This window comes from Chionomys nivalis, chromosome 8, assembly GCF_950005125.1.
Source record: "Chionomys nivalis chromosome 8, mChiNiv1.1, whole genome shotgun sequence".
Lineage (NCBI taxonomy): Eukaryota > Metazoa > Chordata > Mammalia > Rodentia > Cricetidae > Chionomys > Chionomys nivalis.
In genome coordinates, this window is record NC_080093.1 from 5,335,773 (window position 1) to 5,362,052 (window position 26,280).

Genomic DNA, 26,280 nt, shown 5'->3' on the forward strand with positions numbered 1-26,280 from the left:
GCCTATTTTGCGACTGTATCACCCTTTGTACAATGTGATGTTTTCATGAAAAATGGACACAGTCTCCAAAAGATAGAAAAGTAGTCACAATAAGTGAAAGAGAAACAACAGAATTCTCCACTGGCCACCCATTATCTGTGATCAGAAAACAATGTTTCTAAAATATGCAAGTAAATATCACCAAGAAACAAAAGAAAAGAATTTTCCAGCAACCATGAATATGCCAGAAAAAAAAGTCTGAGGATCTAAAAATATAAAATCAGGAATTTCATGAAAATACCTAAACTTCATTTTTAAAATTCCCCATGACCGCAGGAACAAATCCCAGAAACTCCTATACCCATACAAGCCTCCCTTTAGGAGGCGCTCATGGGGGTGCGGGGCCCAATCTGTCCCCTTCCTACAGGAACTCTGAGACCAGCTCAAAGCAACTGTCCTTGGAGAGGCAGGTGTGTTCTGCACCTGAGGGCTTCTCTGTGCAATTGTGGCAGACCTGGTCCATGATCCAGAACTTTTACTGAGAGAAATAAAACTAAAAATTAAAAAAAAAAAAAAGTGACATCATAAGCCTAAAGGCTTGAATAACCATCAGAACTGGGTTGGCCATAAAGCAACAGAAAACCACCAGCTAAGGCATTGGCTACCTGGGATAATCCAGGCCCAGAGCTGGTACATAGAATTAAATTGTGCTGTCTGTTCATTCTCCCTGCACCCATTTTAGCCCTCTGCAAATGGCAGCCTTCCATTCCAGACCAGGGGCACGAGCACGCCACAGCCACTATGTACCTACGTGAGTACAGGCCACAGGTTTAGGCTGTCTGTATAAAAATGCACAAACCTGCATCACCTGTCTGCCCCCATCCAACCTCGAGTCCATCAGACAGACCGGGAAGGGCAGGGCAAGGGAGCCCACCACAGTGAGAAGGGAAGCGAGGCTGTTATTAGGAAGAATGGCAATGCAGAGACTGGAGACGACAGGTGACCTCAGCACCGAGTCCATTCTAAGGTCTCAGTTCACAGGCAGGAAGGACAGCATAGCCCCCATGCACCCTTCGCCAAGGCTACGCGGGCCAAGCACTTTACAGAAATGGGGTGGGAAGGGCCCTAAGGGAAATGCACTTGCCTAGAGCATCCGGATGAACTAGCTTCTCCCAGTCTAGTGCCCATCCTGGCCTGTGACGATGTCATGCAGTTCTCCACATCACCCCTCACTGTGCTGTAGGGGAAGAGGGCTGCTACCATGTCACCGATAAGTTTGGCTAACACGCAAGAAGTCCCGGGTTCGATCCCCAGGACCACACAAACCAGAGATGGCTGTGCACACCTGTAATCTCAGCACTCGGGATTTGCAGGCAGCAGGATCAGATGTCCAAGGTCTCCTGGGTTACACAATGAATTTGAGGCTGAACATGAGCTGCATGAAACTGTCTCAAAACAAAACACTGTTTTTGTTCCTGAGTTCCAACAAGGTTTCCCAGGAAACCTAGCCATGTCCTCAGTTCATTATGAGGTATGTTTGTTTATCCATGCATTTTATTTCTGTCCCTATGCCCATTAAGGCCAGCTTCTTCCTTGAGTAGCAAAAGGCTAGGGATAAACACTCCGTGGACAGCCTCTCTTAGCCCTGAGCTGGGCCTAACATCAAAAGCCACAGAAAGTGAACTAGGCAGATGTAGATAAGGGGGCGAGACCCACCCAGTCTCTGGAGAGCTCCGATGGACCAGGCCCGAGGCTGCGCTGGGCTCTGTTTTCTCCTTCTTTTCTCAGCCTGCCTATCCACTTACTGTTTTCTTCACCCTCAAACTCAGTAGATACAAATGGAAAGAGAAAGGGCAGCAGGAAGCTTGCACTCTTGGAGAGGAGGCCTTTCCCCTCATTGCTCTGAGACCCGTGGAGACCCCCATCTCAATCTCATTAAACAGCCTCAGTGATACACTTAATCACTGCCCAGATCCACCCGCTCTGCGGGTCTGGGCTGGAAAACAGATTGCATCACGATGTCTGGAGCTGCTTAGTGGCGACTTGAGATTGCAAGAGTCTGCAGCTGGGTGGACGAGAAGCTTCAGGGTGAGGCAGGGCTCACGGATGCACACCACCAGGGGTATATGGCTCCCACTGAGGGTGCTGCAACCAAGACATTGGTCATATTGTCACACCGACTTCTTGTGCCCAGGCTGCAGAAAGCATGATGGGTGTCCGGACCTAACTGGCCTGGGGCTGTCAATTCTCAGTCCTTGGTTCTCAGAAACAACCTTATAGCCACTGGCAGAGTCTGTTTGTAGCTGCTCTGGGCCTTTTTCCTAAGATGATATTTAGGCCAAATTTTCAGAAGTATATTATGGGGTATATACAAGGTTTTCAAAGGCCATCATAAGTGTAGAAATAACTACAGGGGTTCAAGGATTTATGGGGGGAAAGTAACAAATGTGGGAGGGAGGGAAGGGCAGAGCCACATCCAAGTGAGAGACAAGTGAGACTAGACTGTGTAGCAATGGTAAGGGGTTAAAAAGGGATCAGGAACACAGACACACACGTGCGCACACACCATATGTAGACAGAACTGACTCCCACACATTGTTCCGTGCTGTGGAAGACGAAAAGACAACTTGCAATCACAAAGAAACCCCATAAACACTTGAGCAAACAAACATTAGCAATCTGCAACCGTTTCCCATCAATAACCAAGCCCTGGGTATCACATTTGAGCACCCCTAATTAGGAAATTAGGAGACAGAAGCCCCACACCCTGACTTTTGGAGCTTTCTTGTAGCTATGTCCACGGAAGTCTTGCCATAGCAATCAGACACGCTCGGCCATGAACTGGCGTGTATAAGGATGGATTCTCAAGTTCCTGGCCAAGCCCTGCCCCATATCAAAACCCCAAATTATATCTCTCCAAAAACATGCTACCACATCAGGTAGAGAGAGAGCAGACACATGCAGAAGCTATGGGCTAACCGAGATACTGCAAACACTCTGGGCACGATGAAGTCACACGGGCTCCAAACCAAATTAGCTCCAGTTCTTTACCAGAAACTGGTTTTCTGCTTAATTAACAGCACCACAGTGGGAGGGGAGGAAGCCACATGCAGAAAAATGGACCATGGGGCTCCCTGGCTTCAAGAAACTTACAGTCTGGTTGGAGAAATAAGCAGCCCCAAACAGAGTAATCAGCAAGGCAAGAAGCAACAAGCAGAATGGATGGGTGCCGAAGGAACACTTTTTATATACTGGAAAGATAAACACGGCCCAAAGCATGAGCTGGGCTCTAAGACCAGTGTTAACTTAAAACAGGCTCCTGTGAGCAGGTGCTGAAACCAAATCAGCTTCACAAAGAGGGTTCCCATCTTGTCTCTTTATGCTAAGTAGACTTCAGCACAGAAGCACCCCCTCTTCTACAAAAAGGTCTGAAGGAAGCCTCCTGCAGAGCCAAGGCCCAGAGAGAGACCCAGAGCTTGCTAAACCTATTTTAATAGAGAATCTTTTTTTCCAGTAACCTTATTAAACACTCTGGGAAACAAATGTCAGGAAACACTAGCTAGCCAGGATCTGCCAGAAACGCTTTTCCAAAGCACACCAGGACCCAGCTAGGAGAGATGGCAGAGAGCCAAGCCAGGCTGCCAGCCCTCCCCCTTTTACTCGGGGTATAGCTTTCACGCCGGAGCCAATGACCTCTCTGAAAAGTGGGTGTGTCTGCCCAACAACCCAATCTGGAGGTCTGACCAAGCTCACAGAGAGCATCAAATGAATACCCTCCGCCCACTAAGATGACTCCGCCCTCTGAGATGACTCTGCCCACTGAGATGAAGCCTCTAAAAACAAGACTGTAACTAAATGCTTATCCCAGCACTCACCTGTAACCCTAGATCTCCAGAGGTGGAGAATTGAAAGTTTGAGGCCAGCCTGGGCTACACAGTAACATTCTGTCTCAACAAGGGAAGGGAAAAAAAGATGAAAGAAACAATTACATGAAAAACTAATTAACAAAGATTATTAGTACACTCAGGACCTCTGAAATAGCCCTGCAAAAGCTGAGCATGCTGGGGGTGGAGCGCAGAAGAAGCAGATGTCCTGCATGAACTAGCTAAGAGGACTAACCAGAACTCAGGGAAAGTGTAGCACAGACCGTGAAGGCAGGAAAGGTGAGGCCTTATCGCTTCAGTTCTGGGGCAAGGTGAGTTAGGGGCCCAGCTTTCCAGGGAAACATAAACCTCTCCCTTTGTATGCCCCCCCTGGAGAATTAAACCATTCCGACCATGGAAATCTGACACCGAGTCTCCGGACTGCGGTGACACTGGCGGAATGGAGACTCTCGGGAAGATAATTCATGGCTATGGACCTCAAGAGCAATTCTTAAAACTCTGTTCTTTATCTAAATTCTTCCTTCAAATCTATCCCAAAAGGAAAGAGCCAGGGGAGGACACAGACACGTAAACATCATTGCCACGAGGGATCTAACGAAAGCAGAAACAAAACATGACATAAAGGAAGAACAACACGGCATCGATCTTACAAATCAGGGCAAAATCACATTAGGGGCTCCGATGGGTCATTAAAAGCCTTAAGAATTGTAATGACGTGGAGAAGTACTTACTGACTTTGGTAATTTTTGTTATAAATAAATACAAAGCTGGAGCCATTGAAGCTGGGAGTTACAGAATGTTAAGAAGAAATATTAACATGCTCAGAAGGAAAAAAACCTAAAAGGAAACAAATATCCGAGAGGTAAGGCTATGGGTGGGTTTCCAACTGTCTACAATAGGCACGAAATCTATGAAGAAAGAAGCTATGTTCATTTAAAAATTCCTATCACACGGCTGGAGCAATGTCTCAGCAGTTAAGAGCACGGACTGCACTTCCAGAGGACCTAGGTTCAGGTTCTAGCACCCACATGGCAGCTCACAACTGTCTGTAACTCCAGTCCCGAGGGATCCAGCACCCTCACACAGACACACGTGTGAGAGAAACACAATGCACATGAACTGGGAACAAATGGCTTTATTCTCCCTCGAGGTAGAATGGTTTGTAATTAAAATATGAGCAATTTCCGTTGTTAAATAGTCGGGGGGTTGTCAGTCCCCAGTGATAAGAGTAAGAGATAAACAGGGAAATTCTAAGGAAAAAAGTTGTTCTTGGGGTCAGGGTAGCAACATCTTCGGCATGTATAGGCTACAAGGAGCCAGTGCTTCAGAGAGAGGCATTCCAGTGCACAATGAGGACTGCACTCCCATGGGGGCCATGTAGTGCCAAAACCAAACAGCTAAACAGTCTCCTTAGGATGCTTCCTTCCTATGCCAGAGTCCCTAGGGCAATAGTCAACTACCAAACAGCAGGGAAGCTACAACACAGAGGCAATAGGAGGCCTGAGATGGGATTCCACGGCCCTTAAACCTTGATTCTACTCTGAAGGAATAACTCTGAAGGGTTACCACAGAGGTTACAATCCTTTATGACACCAGTTCTGCCATCACGGTGGGCGGCCACCGCACCAGAACCCAAAACTCGAGAACATTAGAGATTCATTAAGGACCTAAGGAAGATTTAGCTGTTTGACCTGGAACTCCACCATAACCCCAGCCCAGCATGCACTTTGGGGACTTGGCTACACACGTTCTTCAGAGCACCATGTTGCCATGTGTGGCTTCTTTTCCCTCCAAAAGAAAGCCTGGTGGTTTAGTTCTCTACGCTAACTGTCCTCATAAAAATCACAAGGCAGTGTGCAGTGTTGATGGCTTGTTTAATAGACAGAACAGATATGCTCAGTACAGCCTTGTCTGTGAAATGGGACAGTTCTGACTCAGCTGTTACCAGGAAACACAGGCCGGGTGTTCTAGAAAGCCTGACTGAGTCACGGATAAGTGGATTAAATAAATAACAAGAAGGTAGATACATAGCAGAGGGGATGAAGACAGTCCACAGGTGGGTAGGGAGACTCAGTATAGGTTCTCGCTCCTCACCTAAAAGCCACAGTTCTCCACAGAAACAAGTACACATAGACCCTGTCCTGCACGGTGCCAAGGAGTCCTTTGCACTAGCTACAGTCTCCACCATGACAAGCCACATCTCAGACTCTAGAAACTGGCAGGGCTCCTAGAGTCACACCCCGGCACAGGTGGAGTGGGAGCTCGCACTGGCATGCTCACTGACGGTTTGGAAAGTAGCATGTCCAGAGTGTTTTAGAACCAATCTACTCAGCTGCTCTCAGCTGTCTACTCAGGGCCAGGAAGATGGGATGCTGGGGCCCAGTGGCCTTGTTCCGTACCCTGACTCCCACCCCGAGTGAAGCCTGAGTCCTCCTGTGAACACAACCCCTCGGCAGAAGGCTGGAACATCTCAAATGAACTCAGAGCGTCACCCAGCACAATCCTCTGTAGCATCATTGGGATCACTGGTTGCCACTGGTGTCATTGTCTGGAAGGCTTCTTCCCACACAGCGGATAACCACAATGTATTTGCAGCACCGGTGAACGAGTCCATGATTGAATCAACAGAAGCACAATCTCTCAACAAAAAAACCAAAGAGCTATTCTATCCCAAACCTGCTTCACCCTGAGAACGGCATCCTCAGGCCACCTACCCCTTCCCGGCCCCTTCGGTTCCATCCAGCTCTGTCCATGTCCACCGTCCCCAGGGCCTGCAGCGTAACACAATCACCAAACCCTGTGTGATTCCCCTTACAGATCTGATGGCACAGCAGCAGGGTCTCTACCTTAGCTAGGCTGTCTCTGTTTCTCTCTGTATCTGTTCTTTCCTGTAGAAGCTGCACACGTTCTTCCTTCTGCCTGGCATGGTCTCCTATTTTCATCCTCTCTACAGTTTCATACGCCATCTTCCATAAATCTTCCAAATCCCAGTTTTAATACTTCTAGCTTCTGTCGGCTCATAAGAAATGTACAAACGTATGTCTTATGATGGGCTATTTCCATCCATGTACACCGTAGACAGGCTTAGAAGCTGGACCCCACGAATTCATTCTCTCTTCTGTCATCCCTTTAATACACACCCATACAAGGACATTTAGAATCTTCTAGACTCGTCATACTGAAATACCCAATTAAGTAGTGACAATTGTCGTCATCAGCCTAGTATGTCACAGAACGTGAGAAGTCACCCCTCCTATTCCACTGCACCATTTAACCATCTTAAGTGTCCAGTAATCCCTACCAACTTCCTAGTCACCGCCGGGGTTCCCTGGTCACACCTGCAGGGGCCCTGTAATCTTTCTAGGTACACTCCACAATGTTTTGCCAGCCTTGACATCTTTCTACCACAGAGCCTCCTGGCGTGTAGTTGATCCCCGTAAGCATGGGAACATTAAAAAAAAAAAAAGTTAGAAGCCTTCACATGTATTTAGCTACAAAGAGAATGTTCTTGAGGTCGTTTTTTAATTAACAAGGAGTAGATCCGCCTAGAATCTGTAGAAACAAAAGCTTCCAGTTCCTTGAGCCCTGTGTCCCTTGGAAATGTCAGCACGGAGGGCAGAGACCCTGTGTGAGGTCCTCCTGGCTATGCTACATCTTGTAAGATTTCCACTTGCCATCAACATTTAAGCAATTAAAAGAAATTGTGTATCTCCACTGTCTGGCAGGCTTTCTTCCTGGGATTCAGCCTGCTCTCCCATCCCACTCTTAGATGCTCATTACACAACAAAACACCACGACAGAGAGACAGGAAGAATCCACCCCAAGGTAAAACTCCACGCCGACTTCAAAAGGAAACCCCCGAGATAAAATTGTCAAAACTTTTGAAGCCTTTTTACTGGGTTGTAAGACACATGCTAGACCAAAATACCACCATTTGGGGTCTAGAATCTTTTTTTTTTCTTTTCTGTGTACAAAGAAAGTTAAATGAAGGTCTTTGTATAGCAAAGGCACCGGGGGTGGTACCCGGGGAGCAAGTCCTAACCCCACGGCTTCCAGGAGCTGGAGGCAATCTGTACAAGCCTGGCATGAGACACTTCCACCCAGCAGAGGCCTGCACTTCCTCCTTCGACTTGTGAGAGGAAGAAAAAAGAATTAGAATATAAATTTCAGAAATGCCAGAGAAAGCAAAATAGAACCAATGAGAAAATGGAATTGGAGAGAGGAGGGTCTTAGAATGGGATCCTTGGCATTTCTGTGGTTTTACAAAGTCAGGATCGGGTGGTGGGGCAGAGTGGGTATGGGGGACGGAGCAAGGACTGACTCCTTGCAGGACTGATGAGTCTCCGGCCAGCCAATCAGGGTAGCTCTAGGAAATGATTTCTTTTCTTCTCAGAACACAGATTGGGAATCACCAGGGTCTAACAAACAAGATGCTGCAAAAGATGCATGGATATTTTGTGGGGGAAGGTCAGCTTCAACATTCTTGGATAGGACTAGACTGTGGCTCGGTAACAAAATGTTTGCTTAGCCTGAGCAAAGCCTCCAGTTCTAACCCCAGCTCTAGGCAATGGATGAATAAACACACATTGTGTGGTGTGAGGACACACCTGTGCCCTAACATGAACATTCATTCCACACATTAACTTTTTAAGGTTATTAATTATTATTATTACATTAGCGTGTGTGCTGGGTGAGTAATGTGTCTGCAGGCAGAAGCGGGTATCAGACCTCCTGGAACTAGAGTTTCAGGCAACTGTGAGTCGTCTAATGTAGGCTCTGGAGGACCAGGTCCTCCATTATATCAGTAAATGAAGCTCTTAACTGCTGAGCCATCTCTCCAGTCCCCCACACATCAACTTCATTTGGCATGGAAACCTTCCACCACATGGGGGGAAAAACTCAACCAGACTAAAAATACTTGAAATTCCCAGGTGAGGATTCTCTTCCAGGTGGAGGCTCTTGGGAAGGCTGTTTCCTGAGCAATCTGATAGTCATTACTTCAAGGGAGTGACAAGGAACCCCAACACTTCCCTGTTTGTACAGAGAAACATCAGAAGTCGTTTGGAAACAGCTCGACCCACGAGTTACAATAATCCAGATTTCAGAGAAATTGGGAAACAGTCCGTAGAAGGCTATTTTGAAACATGTCTGGTTCTGTGCTATGATATGACGACACTGTGTCTAACAAGATGGAAACCTGAGGGTGAGGAGGAAAGCTGACATTCGTGACCAAACACAAACACAAACAAACCCCTCCGGCCACTGCGAAGCTGTACAGAAACCCAAATGATGCATGAGCCACAGTGCAGAAAGTTCTCGGGGCTGACTCAGCCACTGCGCCCGCTGTGGTGTGGGTGGTTTGGGTTGACACACAGCTCCATATCCAGTGAGAAGATAATTAAGCATTTTCCAAATGTGGTCTCCTGTTGACCGAACTTAGAGCTTTTCCCTTCTCCTCAGCTCCCAGGGCCACCTTTCCCCACAAACTTACAACCTCCACCAGATGACTAGTCTCCAGGTCCCTAAGGGCACAGCAGTCACCAAACAAGGCTTTGTGACCACGGCCAACCTAAACGTGAAATGGGTACTCCCGAGTGGTGGACATATGGTACATGTGCCTTCTAGAAAACAGTAGAGGGAAAGGAGCCTCAGTTTCCCCTCTGGGTCCCTTGCCAAGATTCACACTGGTTCTACAAAGACGGCTTAGCCCACCATCTACAGACTGTCCATTTCCACCAAGGAAATAAGACTCTGACGACCCCAGCTATGGTAGCTGTTCTCACCGGATTTAAGCAGGACAAGAGGGGACAGTTGTGACCACTCACACTTGAATGAGGATCTTGCTCAGTACTGCTATGGCCTATGATCCTTCACTACCAGAGTTGTGCACACTCTGAACTGGGGTAGGATTGCAGAGGCCCCCTTGTCTGCAGGTAAAATGTGGGAAACCTCTAGGGAGAGCTTCCAAGGGGAGAGAAATCAATCCCAAAGTCTGGGCAGATGCTGGGGAATGCATCGGCTTAGGAAACCGTAAACCCTACCAGCATCACATGCTTGGATCCCATAACCACGTGTGAAGATTGTCTTTTCTAACATGGCATTTGATGTTCCAGAGAAACCTGAATCAGCACCCACACCGGCAGCTTCTTCACCCTCACTCTCGTCAGTTGCTGATGGCCAGCCAGCTTACAGTCAACAAGAGCCAGCCACGAGCCTTGTTCTCACCTCTCACAAAAGAGAATGTACCAGAAGGTTCCCAAAAGGGCACAAAGAGCTGGACCCAGCCTTTGCCCCAGCTTCTACATCGGCGTGTGACATTGGGCAGTTCACTTAAGGCATCTCTGGGCCTCAGTTTCCTCTCCTGACATCAGACTGGGCCTCAAGCTGTCTAAAGCTATCACCTCCAGCCCTCAGCATTCATTTGACTGCGGGGCTGGAAGAGGGAATATTTCTAGCAAATGTCAGCCTTCTTCCTCATGCCCTATTTATACCATGAGAAGTTAAGACATTTCCACCAATCAAGGTTCCAAATGCGGTTTTACAGAAATAAATTATGTTCTGATATACACACATACAACTGAGGGCTAACTCATTAAATAATATATAATCAATTAGACCAAGCTACCAAATCAGGAGGTGGCCTGAAATCTGACAAAATGCATCTTAAGGTTTTTCTACTTTAAATCATTTTGCAATTTTTTTAGAGATTCTGAGTAACGTAGAAGCCAAACAGACTAATGGGTAACATTTGTGATAGCGTAAATAAAAAATGTATGAATTATCTCCTGCTTTGCATAATTCTACCTGTCATGAATTCATTATAAAAATATGTCTTTCATTAATTATTTCAAACGTCTGTAGTCCAGCTCATGGTATAAATATATAGAAGGAAATAGATATTCTAATAAGGCTGAGCTACCTTCTCGGGAGGCTAATTTATTGACTTTCGTAGCCTACAATACGCCAGGAAGGTGCATTAAAAATATATGTTGACACACACTTGATGCTGTAGTCTGAGCAAAAACAAATGTTTTCTGTGTGGCGCCCACATGCTTTCAAAGCTGTGGGTGCACGGATTAAGTTTAATTTCTAAGTTCATTTCTACTCTAGGCTTGCAGTCAGTCAGCTCAGATCATTTGTCAGTCTTCATGTAGAGTGTTACTCTCTAGTACATATCAAGACAAATAGGGTGGATGGAAAATTTCAAACCAAGGACTCCCCTTTTTTCCTCATCTTTCTTGCAGCCTTGCTTCCCCTAAACTGCATTTTTTTTCTAAACAACTGCTTTAGAACCATCCGTAGTTTCCCCCTGATCCAGGAAGGATGCATCCTCTCAACAGACGCCCACAAGTCTAGCTTCTAACCCAAAACACAAAGCAACGTGGGGAAGGAAGACTCGGGAAATTTCCTCGTGACAGTCGCTGTGGTACCGTCACGGGGGAGGAATAGCTTGTCACACAAACCATACGCAAAGCTAATCTCCAGAAAAACATTTTCTCAAAGAACTGACAAATACAAGTTTTCATCATCAAAAGAAAAAGAAAAAAAAAAAAAGGAGAGTATCTACTCTTTGCCCCCAAGAAAGGGGTGCCACTGAGAAACACTCACCACGATGTGTGCGGGCGAGGGTGAGCGGGCATCCTTGAGGGCTTGTCTGCTCTGGAGGCTTCCTGCTTGGACATCGAGCAGCGGCCATTTCATCTGCAGATACTGGGAATAAAGGGAAACATTCACTCAGCGAAGGAGAGGAGGCAAGTTAGTTACCAAGAAATACGCATTGTGCATTATTTACATCGGAAAGTGAAAAAAAAAGAAAGAAAGAACAATCTAAAAACATGCAAAGGCAAAGGTATGAGTAAGTTCAAATGCAGAAAATCGACATCACTAACAGGCACAGTCTTGTCTTTGCAATGTAAGTTACGGGGTGGCTCTAGGAAAGGGGGTTCAATAGTGCAACCTTCTTCAGAGGGAAGTGATGGAGGCATGAGATGGGCAGTGGAGGGAAGAAGGGTGCAGGGGAGAAAAGAAGGGGCAAAGACAGAAAGCCAAAACAGAACGTCAGCCAGAAAAGTCCTAGAAGACTCCCTAGAGCCCCTGCTCTTGCAGCAGCCTTCATCTTTAAAACAGTATCATCCTTCACTTCCTTTACACGCAGAGGGCATCCAGTCATGACCACACACGGCACTCCTCAACCGACCCCAAGACATGGACAACTGAAGTACTTCATGGCAGTAGACACACACCCAGGGCACAGTGCAATTTACACAGTCATTTCAAAATGACAATTCTTACATTTGGGCAGAATTAGCATGAGAGTAAAATAAAGGGATGAGTCAATACATCCCTCCCTGCCTTTCTCCGGAGTAGGAGAAGGCACAAAACCAGCTACTTCTGTTGAGATCGACAGAGCGGCGGTCTGAGGATGGCAAGAGACCAACTGTCCTAATACCTCTTTAGTTTGACAGATGGGTAAACTGAGGCGAAGTCGTTTGCTCAGTGTGGAGATGCTCCAGACCCCCTAAGGGCATGTGAATTCTAAATCTCTTGTGACTAGGCATCAGTATTGCTTAGAGGGCACATAAAGAGCAGTCTTCATCCTTCCAGAGATTTGAAGCAAACTGACTAGTCTTAATATTCATTTTATAGAAATGAATGCACGTAGAGGGGTGTCGTGGGTCACAGGCGGGGTTCAGCGAACAACTCGTGGCAGTCCATTCTGCCCTTCCACCATGAGAGTTCGAAGGATCAAGCTCACGTCATCGGGCTTGATGGCAAGGACCTTTACCTACTCAGTTCCAGAGTCGTGTAGTCAATGAACACTATGGAAAATTGCTTTGTGTCTGTTCACCCTGGCGAGAATAAGGAGGCTCACGAGATGCCTGCCCTTGGGAAGCGCATACTGGTGAGGCAGCTAGCACACATACTGCTGGCTCAAAGCAGAATGTGGGCAACCATACCCAGGTAATGCCAAGAAAGATGGCAGAGTTTCTGACAAACTACTATACCAAGTAGATGTGGTTATGCCTTTAGGACTTCTGTAGAAAGAAAAGACAGCAAAGGACCGTCCAGGAAGAAACTGCTCAGACTCAATGTGGGAACAGAGAGGTCAAAGGTATCTGAAAACAAGCGCGTGTTCCTCAGAGACATGCCTGTTTGGCAAACTAAAACCAAATGTGGTTACACCTAAGGCGGGGTGATCGGAGCCCAACAGCTGCCGTCTGCTTTTCCCGCCTAGATCCACGCATGGTGGGTTCATCTTCTACAGCTTAGGAGACTTTTACAAAAAACCCTCCCTGGTAAAGTTTTAGCCTGACAAGCTCTTCCACCAAACCTGTTTCTACCAATCTCTAGATGCCTTTTACTAATTGAAGGGGTTGCCATATGTGTGACAGAAAAATAGATCTGCCCAAATATTGAAAGAAATTAGGATTCCAGGCATTGAATCCTAGCAAGACCCTCCTATTTATCTTTACAACCAAACCACTTCCAAACTGGAGCCAAGATAACCCTAAGTTTAAAACCACTGAAGACAGAATTCCCAAGGTGTCCTCAGTCCTGACTCTGAGCCAAGAGGCTCTGGGAAGCTACTCTGCCTTGTCTCACCCTGACTTCTTCCCATTCACACTTGCCACATAACTACAGGGGCTGCCTCGGTCAAAACCACTCAATAGAGTCATTTCCTTGAGGCCAACCAGAAATGAACCCTGGCCAGCACTACCTCTTCATCTCACAGGAACCCACAGAAGAAACTGCAAAGCCGAACGGACATACCCACACCTCCCGCTACGCTCCAACAGGAGGGGTTGATGAGTGGAGATGTTTGCATCTCTGACCATCTGTAAAGCAGATCTGATTGCATCCTGATGCCAGCTCTATTGAATTAGAACGTGTAGGCTTGGTTTAAGGTGACAGGCTAGCCCCGAGGAACCCACTCAAGAACTGTCACACTCAGAATGCACTATCAACTCAGAGACTTCTAATTCTTAGCGCACATAAAAGCTTCATTGTGTTCCAATCTCCACAGGCTACCTGCACCACATATTTTTATGAGCCTACATTTCAGCGCTCTGAGCCTTACAATACACATAATTTTCAATTATGTCAGGGCAGCGCAGGCCCGCTGCCTATATAACATTACTGGTTGGAGGAAATGAGAGGCACCCTTGCTGCCCAGAGAGAGTTAACCAAATCCAGATGGTGGAGGACAGCCCCTGGCCCTGCCGGCTGGCGGGGATGCCTCAATGACAGCCTCCAATGCTCCTTTTGGGCGCAACTTGATACCACTGCAGCCAGGCACCCACAAATCCATGCTCACTCTAGAGTCTTAAGCAGCATGCTGGGTGACAGGGTTCCTTTTGGGAAAGCAAACATTTATGTTGGGATTTTTATTTTAAAGGAAGACATTAACTTCTTCCCAAAGTGATGCTCCCCGGTCCCTTCATCTGGGTAATGGGGAAAATAAATACATAGAGGGAAGGAGGAGGAAACTGGGTACAATTACAGCCTAAAGGAAAATCTCTTCCTTCCTGGAGACATGGAGCCGTGAGAAACTCTACTCTGCTCTCCTAAAGGAAGACATGCAATGGAGACTCACAGAAGAGCTGGACCATCTCTCTCGTCCAGGCTCCTCTGCAGGTTTATATCCTTCGGGGGAAAATATCTCCACCATCCTAGAATAAAAACAACACTGGGCTCCTGCTCGCTTCCTCTCGAGCTGCTCCACATGGAAATTATGAATTGCCTACAAAAACATTAAACTTTTCAGCAAACGGCAATCAAATGGGGCTGAGGGAATTCCTACATTGAGAACTGTTGAAATGGGTCTGCTCAGCTTTCATTTAGTCAAAAATAATAATAATAATAATAATGCTAATAAGGCCATCTTGGCTTAAGCATTTCATCTTTTGTTTAATAATAGTGTTCTGATTTTGCCCCATTAGGCCCTCCTCCAAATCATGTTTTACGCTGTAGCTCTAGGAGCTGAAGCCTAAGTTTAGGACCTGTGGGCAAAGGCTCACAGGATAAATACAATGCCAAGGGTGGACCTGTGGGCAAAGGCTCACGGGATACATACAATGCCAAGGGTCTGCAAGGAGTCAGAGCTCAAAATCCTGCTGACTCGTCAACAAAAAGGAAGAGCCAGGGAGATGAATCAGTCAGTAATGCGCTTGCCATGGAAGCATGAAGACTTGAGTTCAGACCCAGGGCGCACCTGTAAAATCAGTGTGGAGAGGCAGGGGAAGAAGGACACCTCCTCCCCTGGGTCGCAGTGGCTGGACAGTCTAACCAAATGCTGGAACCCCAAGTTCAGTCTGAGATCCTGTCTCAAAATAACAACAACAATATGGATAGTGATTGAAGTAGACACTTAAAGTTCACTGCTGATCTCCAAACACACACACACAGAGAGAGAGAGAGAGAGAGAGAGAGAGAGAGAGAGAGAGAGAGAGAATGTAAGCATCTCTAATTGTCTTCCTTCTTCCACTTCCTCCAATAAAAGGAAAAAACCAGAAGCTGATGGGGAAGAGCTTCCAAACAGACTCTTTCAGAGCCGCCGGCCCCTCACTGTACCAGCCGGCCAGAGTCTGTCCCCACAGGTCACCCGCATCTCCAGGACCCCACTGTCGGAACCTGCTCCTTCATAGCTGCTGCTGGGACCCGGGTGCAGATTCCTAAACAAACAGAAGGACTCAAAGCACAGTGACAAAGATGACAAAGTTGCCAGGAAAGTTCACATCCTTAATTACACACCAGCAAGGCTTCCCAGCACTTCCTTTCATTTACCCATCCCACAGATGGACAGGCGAGGAGAGACTGGCCCCACCCCCTTATTTATTCAGGGCAGGGCTCATCAGATAGTGACTATCTCAGGCTCTGTGGTCCATGACCATGCTCACTGTTGTAACTTGAAAGCAGCTCCAGGCTGTTTTACATGAGGTAAACAACCATGGATGTTTTACGTTAGGTTGTGTTATGTTATGTTGTGTTATTTTATGTTGTGTTAGGTTGTATTATGTTATGTTGTGTTAGGTTGTGTTGTGTTATGTTGTGTTATTTTATGTTGTGTTAGGTTGTGTTATGTTATGTTGTGTTATTTTATGTTGTGTTGTGTTAGGTTGTGTTGTGTTGTGTTATGTTATGCATGTTATGGCCCATGCACTCCAATAAACTGTATTTAAAGGACACTGGTATCTGAACTTTCTGTACCTAGGGATACTATTCTTCTCATGCTTTTTTTTCTTTTTAAGATTCATTTTATTTTTATAATTGTACGCCTTTGTGAGAGTCTGTGGGGGATAAGGGCACACATGTTCAGGCACGGAGGTCAGAAGAGGCACCTCAGACCGCGGGAATCTGAGTCACACGACATGGATACCAAGCCTCTAGAAGACTTCTCTTGATTTCCTGAATCATTTATAAATAATAAAAATCAAAAATAAGAAATTAATTCATTAATTAAAGCAGTGTTATTCTTCACTTTCAAACCATCTGAACACAGATGCAAGCCAATTGTGAGCTACGTGGGCACTGGTCTGGACATTCAAATACAGTAATGTAAGAAAGCGTGTCCCATGGCTCAAAGGCAGCATTTTAGACTGAGATGTCACAGGCAGGCTCATGTTTTAAGGATTATAAAAGAACCTGCGCTGGATGTTGTGTGTGGCTCACACCTTGAATTGCAGTTGAACTTCGGAAATCTGAGGCTTGTCTGGTCTACACAGCAAGTTCTGGTAGAGCCAGAGTGACATAATGAGAGCCTCTGTCAAACAAAACAAACCAACAGCAAAAATCTGGCCTCTGTCCAAGGCACTCAAGACCACCATTCCGAAGCCATCACCTACCTCTGTCAAGATGGAAGTTCTAGAAATCACTGAGCAGTTCTGACTGGGAAGGGCTCATCACTCCCCAGAGCAGTGTATCAGGTAACATCAGATCATCCCCAAGAGAGCAACAGGTGGGCTGTCCTCAGGGCACAGAGAAATGATCTCAGCGCTTTGAGAGCAACTGTCTACTTCCTGTCTCCAGAACGTTCCCTTAAGACAAGGCTGGAATGAAGCCCCCATGGTGCCCACTCCTCTACTCTCCACCAACAGATGCCAACAGTCACGGGCTTGCACAGAAGACAATGTTCGAAGTGGTTAGGGGGAACAGTGAGGAAATACTTTGTTCAGGGAAAGTGAAGCTCGGGGTTAGGGAGGTGGCTCCGTCTGGTAAAGTGGCAGCTTTGCTAACACAAGGGCCTGGATTAGCTGCCAGGAGCCGGCATAGCAGGTACAGCATGGTGACAAGCACTTACAATCCCGTGTGAGGAGGGAGGCATCAGATCCCCGAGGCTCGTGAACCAACCAGCCTGGCATATGTAGTAAGTTCTAGGCCAGTAAGAGACCGTGTCTAAATAAAGTAGATGGGACCTGAGGAAGAAAACCCGAGTGTGACTTCTTGCCTCCCTCCATGAGCACTGCACACACAAGATAAGGAAAGTGGAACTGCCTCTTCCAGAAAAGAAAGGTCCAGAATCAGAGTCCGCCCAGATAATTAGCAAAAACAAGTGACAGCCACCTCTTTGCAACTCAAGCCAATTCTGACTAGGAAAATCTATTTCTCATGAAATCTAATTAGTCTGGATCCATCTTCACAGTGGCCCCTCAATGGATCCCCACTGACAAGATCGCCTAGTGCACTGGTAACAGGAAGCTGCAAATGTCTTGTTTCTAATGAAATGTCAGACAAGTCCCAAAGGGAGGGAAGAGTCACCCATGGTCCACCATGTCCAAAATCATGAAGTCCTCCCTTCAAAGCAGCATGAACCAGATGCTGACTCCCCTGCCAATAGGCAACACAGGACAGAAAGGTTTGGTGACTATGTGCCAAACCTTACTAAAGAAAACACCACCAGAAGCCACTTAGCTCAAAGAAGAAAGTACCAGAAATAAGCAAACAGGCTGTTGGAGTACCTTCTCAATAGCAATCATCTCTGGGTCTCTTCAGGAGGTCAGGCTGTAAGGAGGAACATAGACACACACTCATACTCACATACACACACACACACACTCACACACGTCCACACAGACATACATATTCAAACACAGGCACACATAGCTCACACAGATACTCATACACCACAGAGATATACACACACACTCACACACAGGCACACACAACGACACACACAGACACATACACACACACACTCCTCAAGAGTAAAGGTGGCTGAACCTTTCTGACCCTTCTTCATTTTTTGGGAATGGGAAAGAAAACAATCCAGCCCATCCACTAAGAAGAAGCAGGGTCTTTTCCTGGTAAGCAAGACATCTCAGCTTATCCACAATGGTAAAAATGTGAAAAGCTGAGATAAAATTAAGTTTGTACAATGTTCTGTCTACATCAGAAAGTTAATATCCATCAACTATACTGACACTGAAAATACATGAAACATTACAGAAGTCCCTTCGGAGTCTTCTAGGCTGTCACTGTAAGGCCTGTTAGGCCAATGCTTCCACCGCTTCCACAGCAGAAGGTACAGGACAGGGGTTCTCAGGCTCCTAATGCTTCAACCCTTTACCACAGTTCCCCATTTGCGGAACTTGTGACTCTCAACCATAAAATTACTTTGTTGCTACTTCATAATTAACTCTGCTACTGTTATGCTATGTGATATGCCGAGGAGTCAAGACCCACAGATTGAGAACCAGTGGTACAGACGATTACAAACTCCAGAGCTGGACCTATTGCAGACAATCCACAGTGGTTCTATCTTTAAAGGTCTTATTGTCTATAAAGCATGACGAGATGCAGGCATCTTTGATTTCCATTTTGGGATTCAGCATGATTAGCACATACTCTGGACGCAACAAGGAGAAGTAACCCCAGCCTGAAGCTGAATGTTCTCCAAAGTCAACCAGGGAATGGAGCCACGAGAGCTGGTGAGATGGTAGCATTTGGTCGGGTCTTGGCTTTGGCTTTGTTCATTGTGTAATAAAACCCGACACGGGAAACTCGAGGAGTTTCTCTTAAAAACACCATACCACTTCTGACAGAAAATGACCAAGAGAAAAAGCTACGTGCAAATGCTAGGGTCCAACAGATTAGCCTTTGTTTTCGTGTCTCCTTCATTCTAAAGATGGCAAATGAAATCCCATGGTTGACTTCCATCACAGGAATAGACAGTTCTCAGCAACACTCACCGCTGAGATACCTCGGCAGTGCCCGCCACATCAAGACTAACCCTACGAAATAAAGGGGAAGTGGATGCAGAACTAACTAGCATTTGTACAAGAAGGAAACTCAGGCCAATCAGATGGGACCCAGCTCACTACAAGACACAAGGCTGCTCCCATGGCAGACACGGACACAGGGCTTTAGGCCACCACCTTTCTCTGCCCCATCCAGGCTCATCTCCTAACTCCCCTCTGCCTTCCCTGCTCTTCTACCGGGTGTCTATGCCCACCAAGCTCCAACCTGAGAATAGAGCCATGAATGCTAAGTCAATGTTTCAAGTACTCAAATCCCTAACCCGGCTTAGAGGACATGAGTTCTCCCAGGTCATGATCTCCAGCCTCCAGCCAGAGCCACACGGGTCGTTTCCTGACCCTCCCAACTACTGAATAACTGACCTCTTGCCTGTGAGCCCCTGCAGGAACCTCCCATGAACAGGCAGACCAGAGAAGGGTCAGCATTAGGCAGAAAACACTTACAATGTCTCATTTTAAAATCAACCAAATGCAGCCACCACCGATTTTATTTTATAGAAAGGCCAAGAACAGTTAATTTGGAATGTCTGACTTAGCACCTGTGCCTCCACAACATGCCAAGAGAGACACAGGCCATCTGCAGACAGAAAAATCAACGGGAAGACTCAGAAGTCTAGGGAGCAAACGTGGGCACTGCTAGGAGCTAAGCAGTGGGCTGGCTGTCCTGAACTAAAAGGCACCACGCCTTTCAGCCTGTAGAATACTAAAACCAGATAACTGAAGTGTGCTACACTCACAAAACAGAGTATTATCCAATGAGAAAGTCAGCATATTGAAGCATGCTACACCCTGGGCGCTCCTGGATACATTCTATGCTATTCTAAAGTAGGCAGACAAAACGGTGGGGGAGAGGGGAGGGAGCAACACACATGTGTTCTTCCATTTACATAAAACAAACAGGAGCTGAGGAGAAAGGGGTGGGGGAATGCCAGCTAGGGAAAATGGGCATTCTTTATAAAGGATCAAATCTCCCAGAAATAGAGTACCAGTGACCCTGTGAGCATTCTAAAAACCAATGAATTGTGTCCTCTACTTTTTAAAGATTTATAGTCTCTCTCTCTCTCTCTCTCTCTCTCTCTCTCTCTCTGTGTGTGTGTGTGTGTGTGTGTGTGTGTGTGTGTGCGCGTGCAGGGTATGAAGGCATCCACAGAGTCCAGAAGAGGGCACCTGATTCCCAGGAGCTGAGTTATAGGTGGTTGTGCGCCATCTGTCAGATGGTAGGAATCGAACTCTGGTCTCCCAACCATCTGACCACCCTGGCTGTGGGCTTTAAATAGATACATTTTAAAGTATGGGAATAATATCACAATTTAAAGTAGTTGTTTTAAGATAAGGTGCCCAGTGGTTGGAGACACTGGGGAGGGGAGAACACGCTCCCCCTCCGAGCCACGCCATATCAATGATGGGACAGAGAAAGGGGAAGCTGACCGACTGGGTCTCGGGGGGTGGGGGGGGGGACGGGGAGAATCCTAAAAGCAAGACCCACGGGGCACAGTACGTCCTGAATGAAAGGTGCTGTTGGGAAGGAATGGAGGAGCAAGGAGGAAGGGCACATGGCAGAAGGGCACACAGGAAATGCCTGGAAAAATGTCCAAGTCAACAGACCAAGTATCTGTCAGATATGCACCAGCTTCCTCCCAGACACGATGGGCCGGCAAGATGGCCCTGTGGATTGAAACACTGCTAGCACGCCTGACCACCTGGATTTGACCCCGGGACCCACACAGAAAGTGAGACTCTCTCCCACAGCTGCCCCCAATCTCACACACTCCTCATGGTAGGTATTCACACAGTCAATCAATCTATGTAAAAATTAAAAAACAAAAATAAACTTAAAAAGATAAACTACAGAAATGAAATAAACGGAGGGAAATTACACAGTGGAGACAGTTAATATTTAGATTTTTTTTCTCCCAACTATTCAGGGGATTTAAAACGACAGGTCTCTCAAGGAGACAAGGAACCTGAGAGGTTGAGGGACTGAGTGATAGGGTCTTGCTCTTCTGAGAGGACAATTTTAATTTTTAAATCATTCAGTTGCTGCTGATTTTGTTTAATCAAAACTTTTCTCAATCCCTTTATTTCTGTGTCTTGGGGCACTCAAGGCTCAAACTTCCCCAAGGAGAGTCTCGTTCCCCATACCATAATTCCCCCACCCGCCATGACAGAAGACAGCCCCAAACTGGCAGTGGGAGAAAGAAGTGACTCACTTCGTCCAGCCCGCACAGGAAACAAATACAAGGCAACCCCCCCTTCCAATTCCAGCTAAAATCGCAGCCCTAAATATATTCTCCCTTGCACTTTTTCCCCTCGTCACATCTGAAAGGGGTCAGTGGCTCCAAGGAGGTCTACCCTTCCCAACTTTTATTGTTGGTTTCTAGCTGTGACCGGCTTGTAGCAAGGATGCTTTCTAACCCTACACCCAGGGAGCCTGGGGTCAGCAGCGCCTCTGGTTAATTTTGCACTGGGAAGAAAGAGCCCCGGGTCTGGGTAGAGATGCCTGACCTTCTGTGGGCCCCCGACCCCCGCCTGCTCATCTTTGCTGCCTCAGCCAAAGCAGCCTGCCAGTCAAGTATCATCTTGCTGTAACAAATTACTCCTAACCCAGGATTACTGCACTTTCCAAATCCCTCCTAGAGAGCAAGGAAATAAACATTCTCTCCCAGGACGCTGGCCCAGTTGTTCCCCTGGTTAGTAATCCCCGGCTCTATTTGCTTCTCCTGCGAGCTTCATCTGGGAGGTCTACCGGGTCAGCTAGGCCATCCTGACCCGCTCTGCTCTCCCAGGCACACTGAATGTCTCAATTGTCCACCGGGCACAAGGATGAAGGCGGGCTTTCTGTCCCCAGACACGGCTCGGGATGGTTCTCTCTGCCCACACATTTCAATCTGCCTACAGACAGGCTGCCCCGATTCCAGTCACCCCAAATTCCTTCCTAGCAGTCCACAAGGATGAGCCCCCACCCAGCTGCTCTGTGCAGGCTAACACCCCGTGCCTAGGAAGCAGAGCTATGCCCAGGGGTGACAGAGTGTCTGGGGGGCGGGCTTAATGGGGTAACGGGCAGAGGAAGGGACAGGGTTGCAGGCTGCATTCAGAAGTGCCCTTGGGGCCCTGGCCTGTGGCTTCCCTTCATAAACTAGCAGGAGATATTTCGAGCACAATAAGCTCATTGGGAAAAGGAAATACAGTTCTGCTCACTTCCAAGTCGCCTCTGAAACACTGGGAGATTCCGGGCACTTCAGACACACAGGGTTGTTGAGGATTTTTTAATTGTATACACAGCCGGGCCTGTATACAGTGAGGAGCAAAGGGCAGAACAATGGATCTTATAATCAAAGGGGGCGATAAGGAGATAAGGATCACAGGAGCTGCTCTAAGTGCGACTTTCAAAGAGGGGCAGCACATGGCTGACAGCAAGCTCCTTGACACATGATCAACAAGGAACACACATCACACGCCTGCCTCCCCAGAAAACAAACCCAGCCGAAGACGAAGAAGAACTGGCCCTAGGTCCAGCTAGGAACTTGGAACCTGATCCAGAGTTCCAGCTTCATGCTCTTGTTTAGGCAGGAGCTGACCACTCTCTGCTCTTGGGGACACATGGCCTCTTTAGATCAACTTTTTCTCTTCCTTTAGGGTTTAGAACCTAGCTGGAGAAGGATCAGTGACCATCAGAAGTTAACCACTTAGCTCACCAGTATGTCCTCTGGACAGGCAGACTCAAGTCCAACAGCACCAAGGTCTCTCTCTCTCCTGGGGTCTTCACTATTTGTAGCAAGAGAATTTCCCAGGCTTTGGTTCATTTGTGATCCCAATCAGTCATGACCATAGAACCTGGTCCCATGCACTTCCAGAACTCCCAGGAATCCAGCAGACAAAGACAGAGAGGGGAACTCAGGCCAAAGAGGACTTGGCCTAAGATCTACCTTTTAAACCACACAACATGGTTCCTGGGCTCTCCTGGCCCAAACTACCACTGTCCCCTATGTGCACACATACAACCTCTCCAGCACACACACACATACACACATGGAGCTGACTGACATAAGGTTCTAGAAGGATCAGGCCAAATAAAAACATCTAAGTTAAAATTTCTCTAGTGTGGAGGCTACACCACAGCAGTGGTAGAAGGCTTGCTTTGCCTGCATGAGGACCTGGGTTCCACCTCCAGCACTGACGAATGGGGCAGGGCCAGGAGGCAGGAGGCCTCCCTAATTCCGTCCTGGATGACACAGAACGGTAGCCCATGCAAACCCAGGGGTATGAGGGCTCGGTGGGAAGCTGGGTTCCTGGTTGGTAACTCCAGGGCCCTGGACATACACCTTTACTTCTGTCAGCTTCTGAGCCCTTGCCTGTAACATGAGGATAGCAGCGTGGGTGGTAACAGCATTTTCTTACCATGTAACTAAGAGTCAGGGAAGAGCGGCCAACCCACCAACTAGGCTCCATGAGGCATGAGCTAGTCTTACACATGTATGTTCATCAACACACGCTCTCATCACTGGGAGGAAATATTCATTTGATATGCACACAGACTGTGCCCAGATGCCAGGCTGCCCAGGTTTGTGCACCTGATTCACCAACTAGCTGGTAATCCAGCCTTCTTGCCCACGTGCAAATGGGCAAGTCAGAAATTATTCCTTCCATTGTTTCAAACAGACCTTACCTTCTCTCCTTCAGCTCAGAAATGAGTTTGGCCTTGAGAATTCAACACCAATTGTCTAAAGTTCCCCAGTCACCCGAGTGGAGGCAGCAACACCACTCAGGTTATGAAGTTTAATGAAGTCCCAGCTGTAGAACAGGCAAGCACGGCCCAGCGCCTACTGGGCTACAAGTGAGTTAGCATCACCCAATCTAATGGACCCGTAGAGTGACCTACTGCAGACACAGCACAGAGACTGTCACACTGACACCAGCCAAGAGAAGTGCTGCCTCAGCAAATTCTCCTCAATGGCAATTTATGCGCTGCCTTAACACCTGTGTGCCCAGAACACCCCAGGAGTCCAGGCCCTGCCACCGCAGTGTCTCCTTGCTCCTGCACCACTGAGCCATCCCCACCTTCTGCAACTGGATTAATTGGGCCCACTGTTAGGAACAGTACCTAAAGCTCGAGAATGAATCCAGGAGCTCGCAGGCACTCAGAGGCAGGCTCGACCCAAGTCGCCCGACTCCGTCCACTCACGAGAAACACCGACTGAGTCGCTAATGCTGCCATTCAGAAGAGCTGGATGCTTTAAGAAAGGCCACTGAAGGGACCATCCAAAGGCAGGTAAACAGAGGCTTCCTTGTCAGGAAAATGAGAACACAAACAAGCAGCCATCTCTGGGGGATCTTGTAGAAATCAAAGGCTTGGCAAGGGGTCTGGTGCCTGGTGAGTGCTCCACAAATGCCAGCTATTATATTATTAGCTCGCTATTATATCTCAATTAATATAATCAGCATCATCCGAAAATCCCTTGAGCCACTGCAAGATGCTCAATCACCTAAGCAGTAAGTACCAGACAGATACACTGCACAGTGCCCCAAGGGGACAGAACACTTCCCTGGTTAAAAAAAAAAAAAAGTATCAAACACATTCTAGCTAACTAGCCTCCAGCTCTTCCAGCCCCATGCCATATCCGCTCATCCACCCAGACTTCTGATTAAGCGGGATGCTCCTCTTTGCTGTTTGGGTGATTCCCAGGTACCGCAAGTTCAGCTGCAGAGCCAGCACTCCTGTTTTCTTGCTATCTCTCTTTCTGCAACCACCCTGCACACTTAGAGATGTGGTACAAATGCTTGCAAAACCATCTGCATTCTGACTCGTGTCCAACACGCTCTGCACACAGCAAGTACCCAGGGCACAAGTAGGCACATGGGGGCACAAGCTGGCTCACAGTGCACTGGGTTCAACACAGCAGCAGCTGCTCGCGGCCATGTAGAAACCACACAAACTCATCAACCCAGAGAGGTTCTGCAATGCGCAAGAAACAAAAAAGGGGAAAGGAAAGAAAACTCGCAAAGGAAACTTGTCACCCTTCTCCCTGGCCATAGGTCAAGGTTTTCTCTCCTTCATCTTTCCTCCAAGATGTCAATACGATTGAAAATTCAAGCTATTAGAAAAAAAGGAGGGTACACAATTGGGGAAGAAAAATTCAAAAAATCATGGAGTACCCTGGCCTGGCTTGACACCATAAGGCATAATAAAAACAAGGGTCAACCATTTAGCACCCAGTACACAACAGACTGCCAGCCCCTTTCAATCCAGAGCCTGGCATGGATTTCATCTGCATGGGCAATGGTTGCCAAGCATGGGGAATGCAAAATCCGGCCAAGGGCGACAGGGAAATGCCCAGAATGTACACATGTGGGGATGTAGCTCGAAGTGTGGCTTACAGAGGGAAATCAGGGAAGCACCTGTGTGACTCTCAGACACCAGCAACTTCCTAAAAGAACAGTTAGCCCCCTGCACCTTGATTTCCTCTGCCATCACATGGTGGATAAAAGCTGTCCGTCATCACATGGTCAGTGCCCAAGAACCAGCTCTCCTAGGGTGCAGTTGTCATTAGGAGGCTGACATTTGCTTCATTTGATGGGTTGGGCAATAGTGTCAATAAGACCTTTTAGTTCCTCTTGCCGTCCAGCAGGGCAGTATGCCATCTGAAATCCATTTCCCAGGGTTGTGGTGGCGTGTGGCCTATGACTCTAACACATGGGAGGCTGAAGCAGAAGGGCCTGGAGTTCAGTGAGCCTGGGCTCCCATGAAGACTCCGTCAGAAGGAAAGAAGTAGGAGTAGAGAGTGGAGATCTGGGAGAAAGGGGTAGGGAAGAGACGGGAAGGGAGGGTTGGGTTTATTTTCTAAGTGGCAGAAACCAAAAGGGAAACTGAGTGGTGGGAAAATGCAAAGCAAGGAAGCGGAAGGATTAAGACATCTGCAGTCTCGCTGTAAGGGGCACCCTGTGACATCCTACCCGGTTTTTCCCCAGTGAACAATTCAGACACAGGCAGGAGAAAGCTCAAGTAGCCCAAAGTCTTGGGATTGGATGTGAGGGTCCTAAGGGCAGGTGCAGGCTCCTCTCACCAAGGCCCTGTGAAGGCGTGGACTATCTCTTTAGGTCCCACTGAACACTGAGCAAATGTGTGTTCATTCCAGAGCCTGAGGGTCAGGTGACCTGGATGGCCACGG

The 26,280-nt window shown here is 47.4% G+C and overlaps 1 protein-coding gene across 45 annotated transcripts in view; it reads right to left on the reverse strand.

Moving 5' to 3' along the window:
- Tcf7l2 (transcription factor 7 like 2) overlaps positions 1-26,280 on the reverse strand; it is a 188,972-nt gene that overhangs the window by 102,307 nt on the left and 60,385 nt on the right. For all 45 annotated transcript variants that reach the window (XR_009057558.1, XR_009057556.1, XR_009057555.1 and 42 more), the window contains one exon: positions 11,472-11,573. Coding sequence is in view for 40 of the 45 variants with exons in the window: in XM_057777313.1 (XP_057633296.1) it covers positions 11,472-11,573 (102 nt within the window). In the remaining 5 variants the exon portion in view is untranslated. The remainder of the gene's footprint in view (positions 1-11,471; positions 11,574-26,280) is intronic.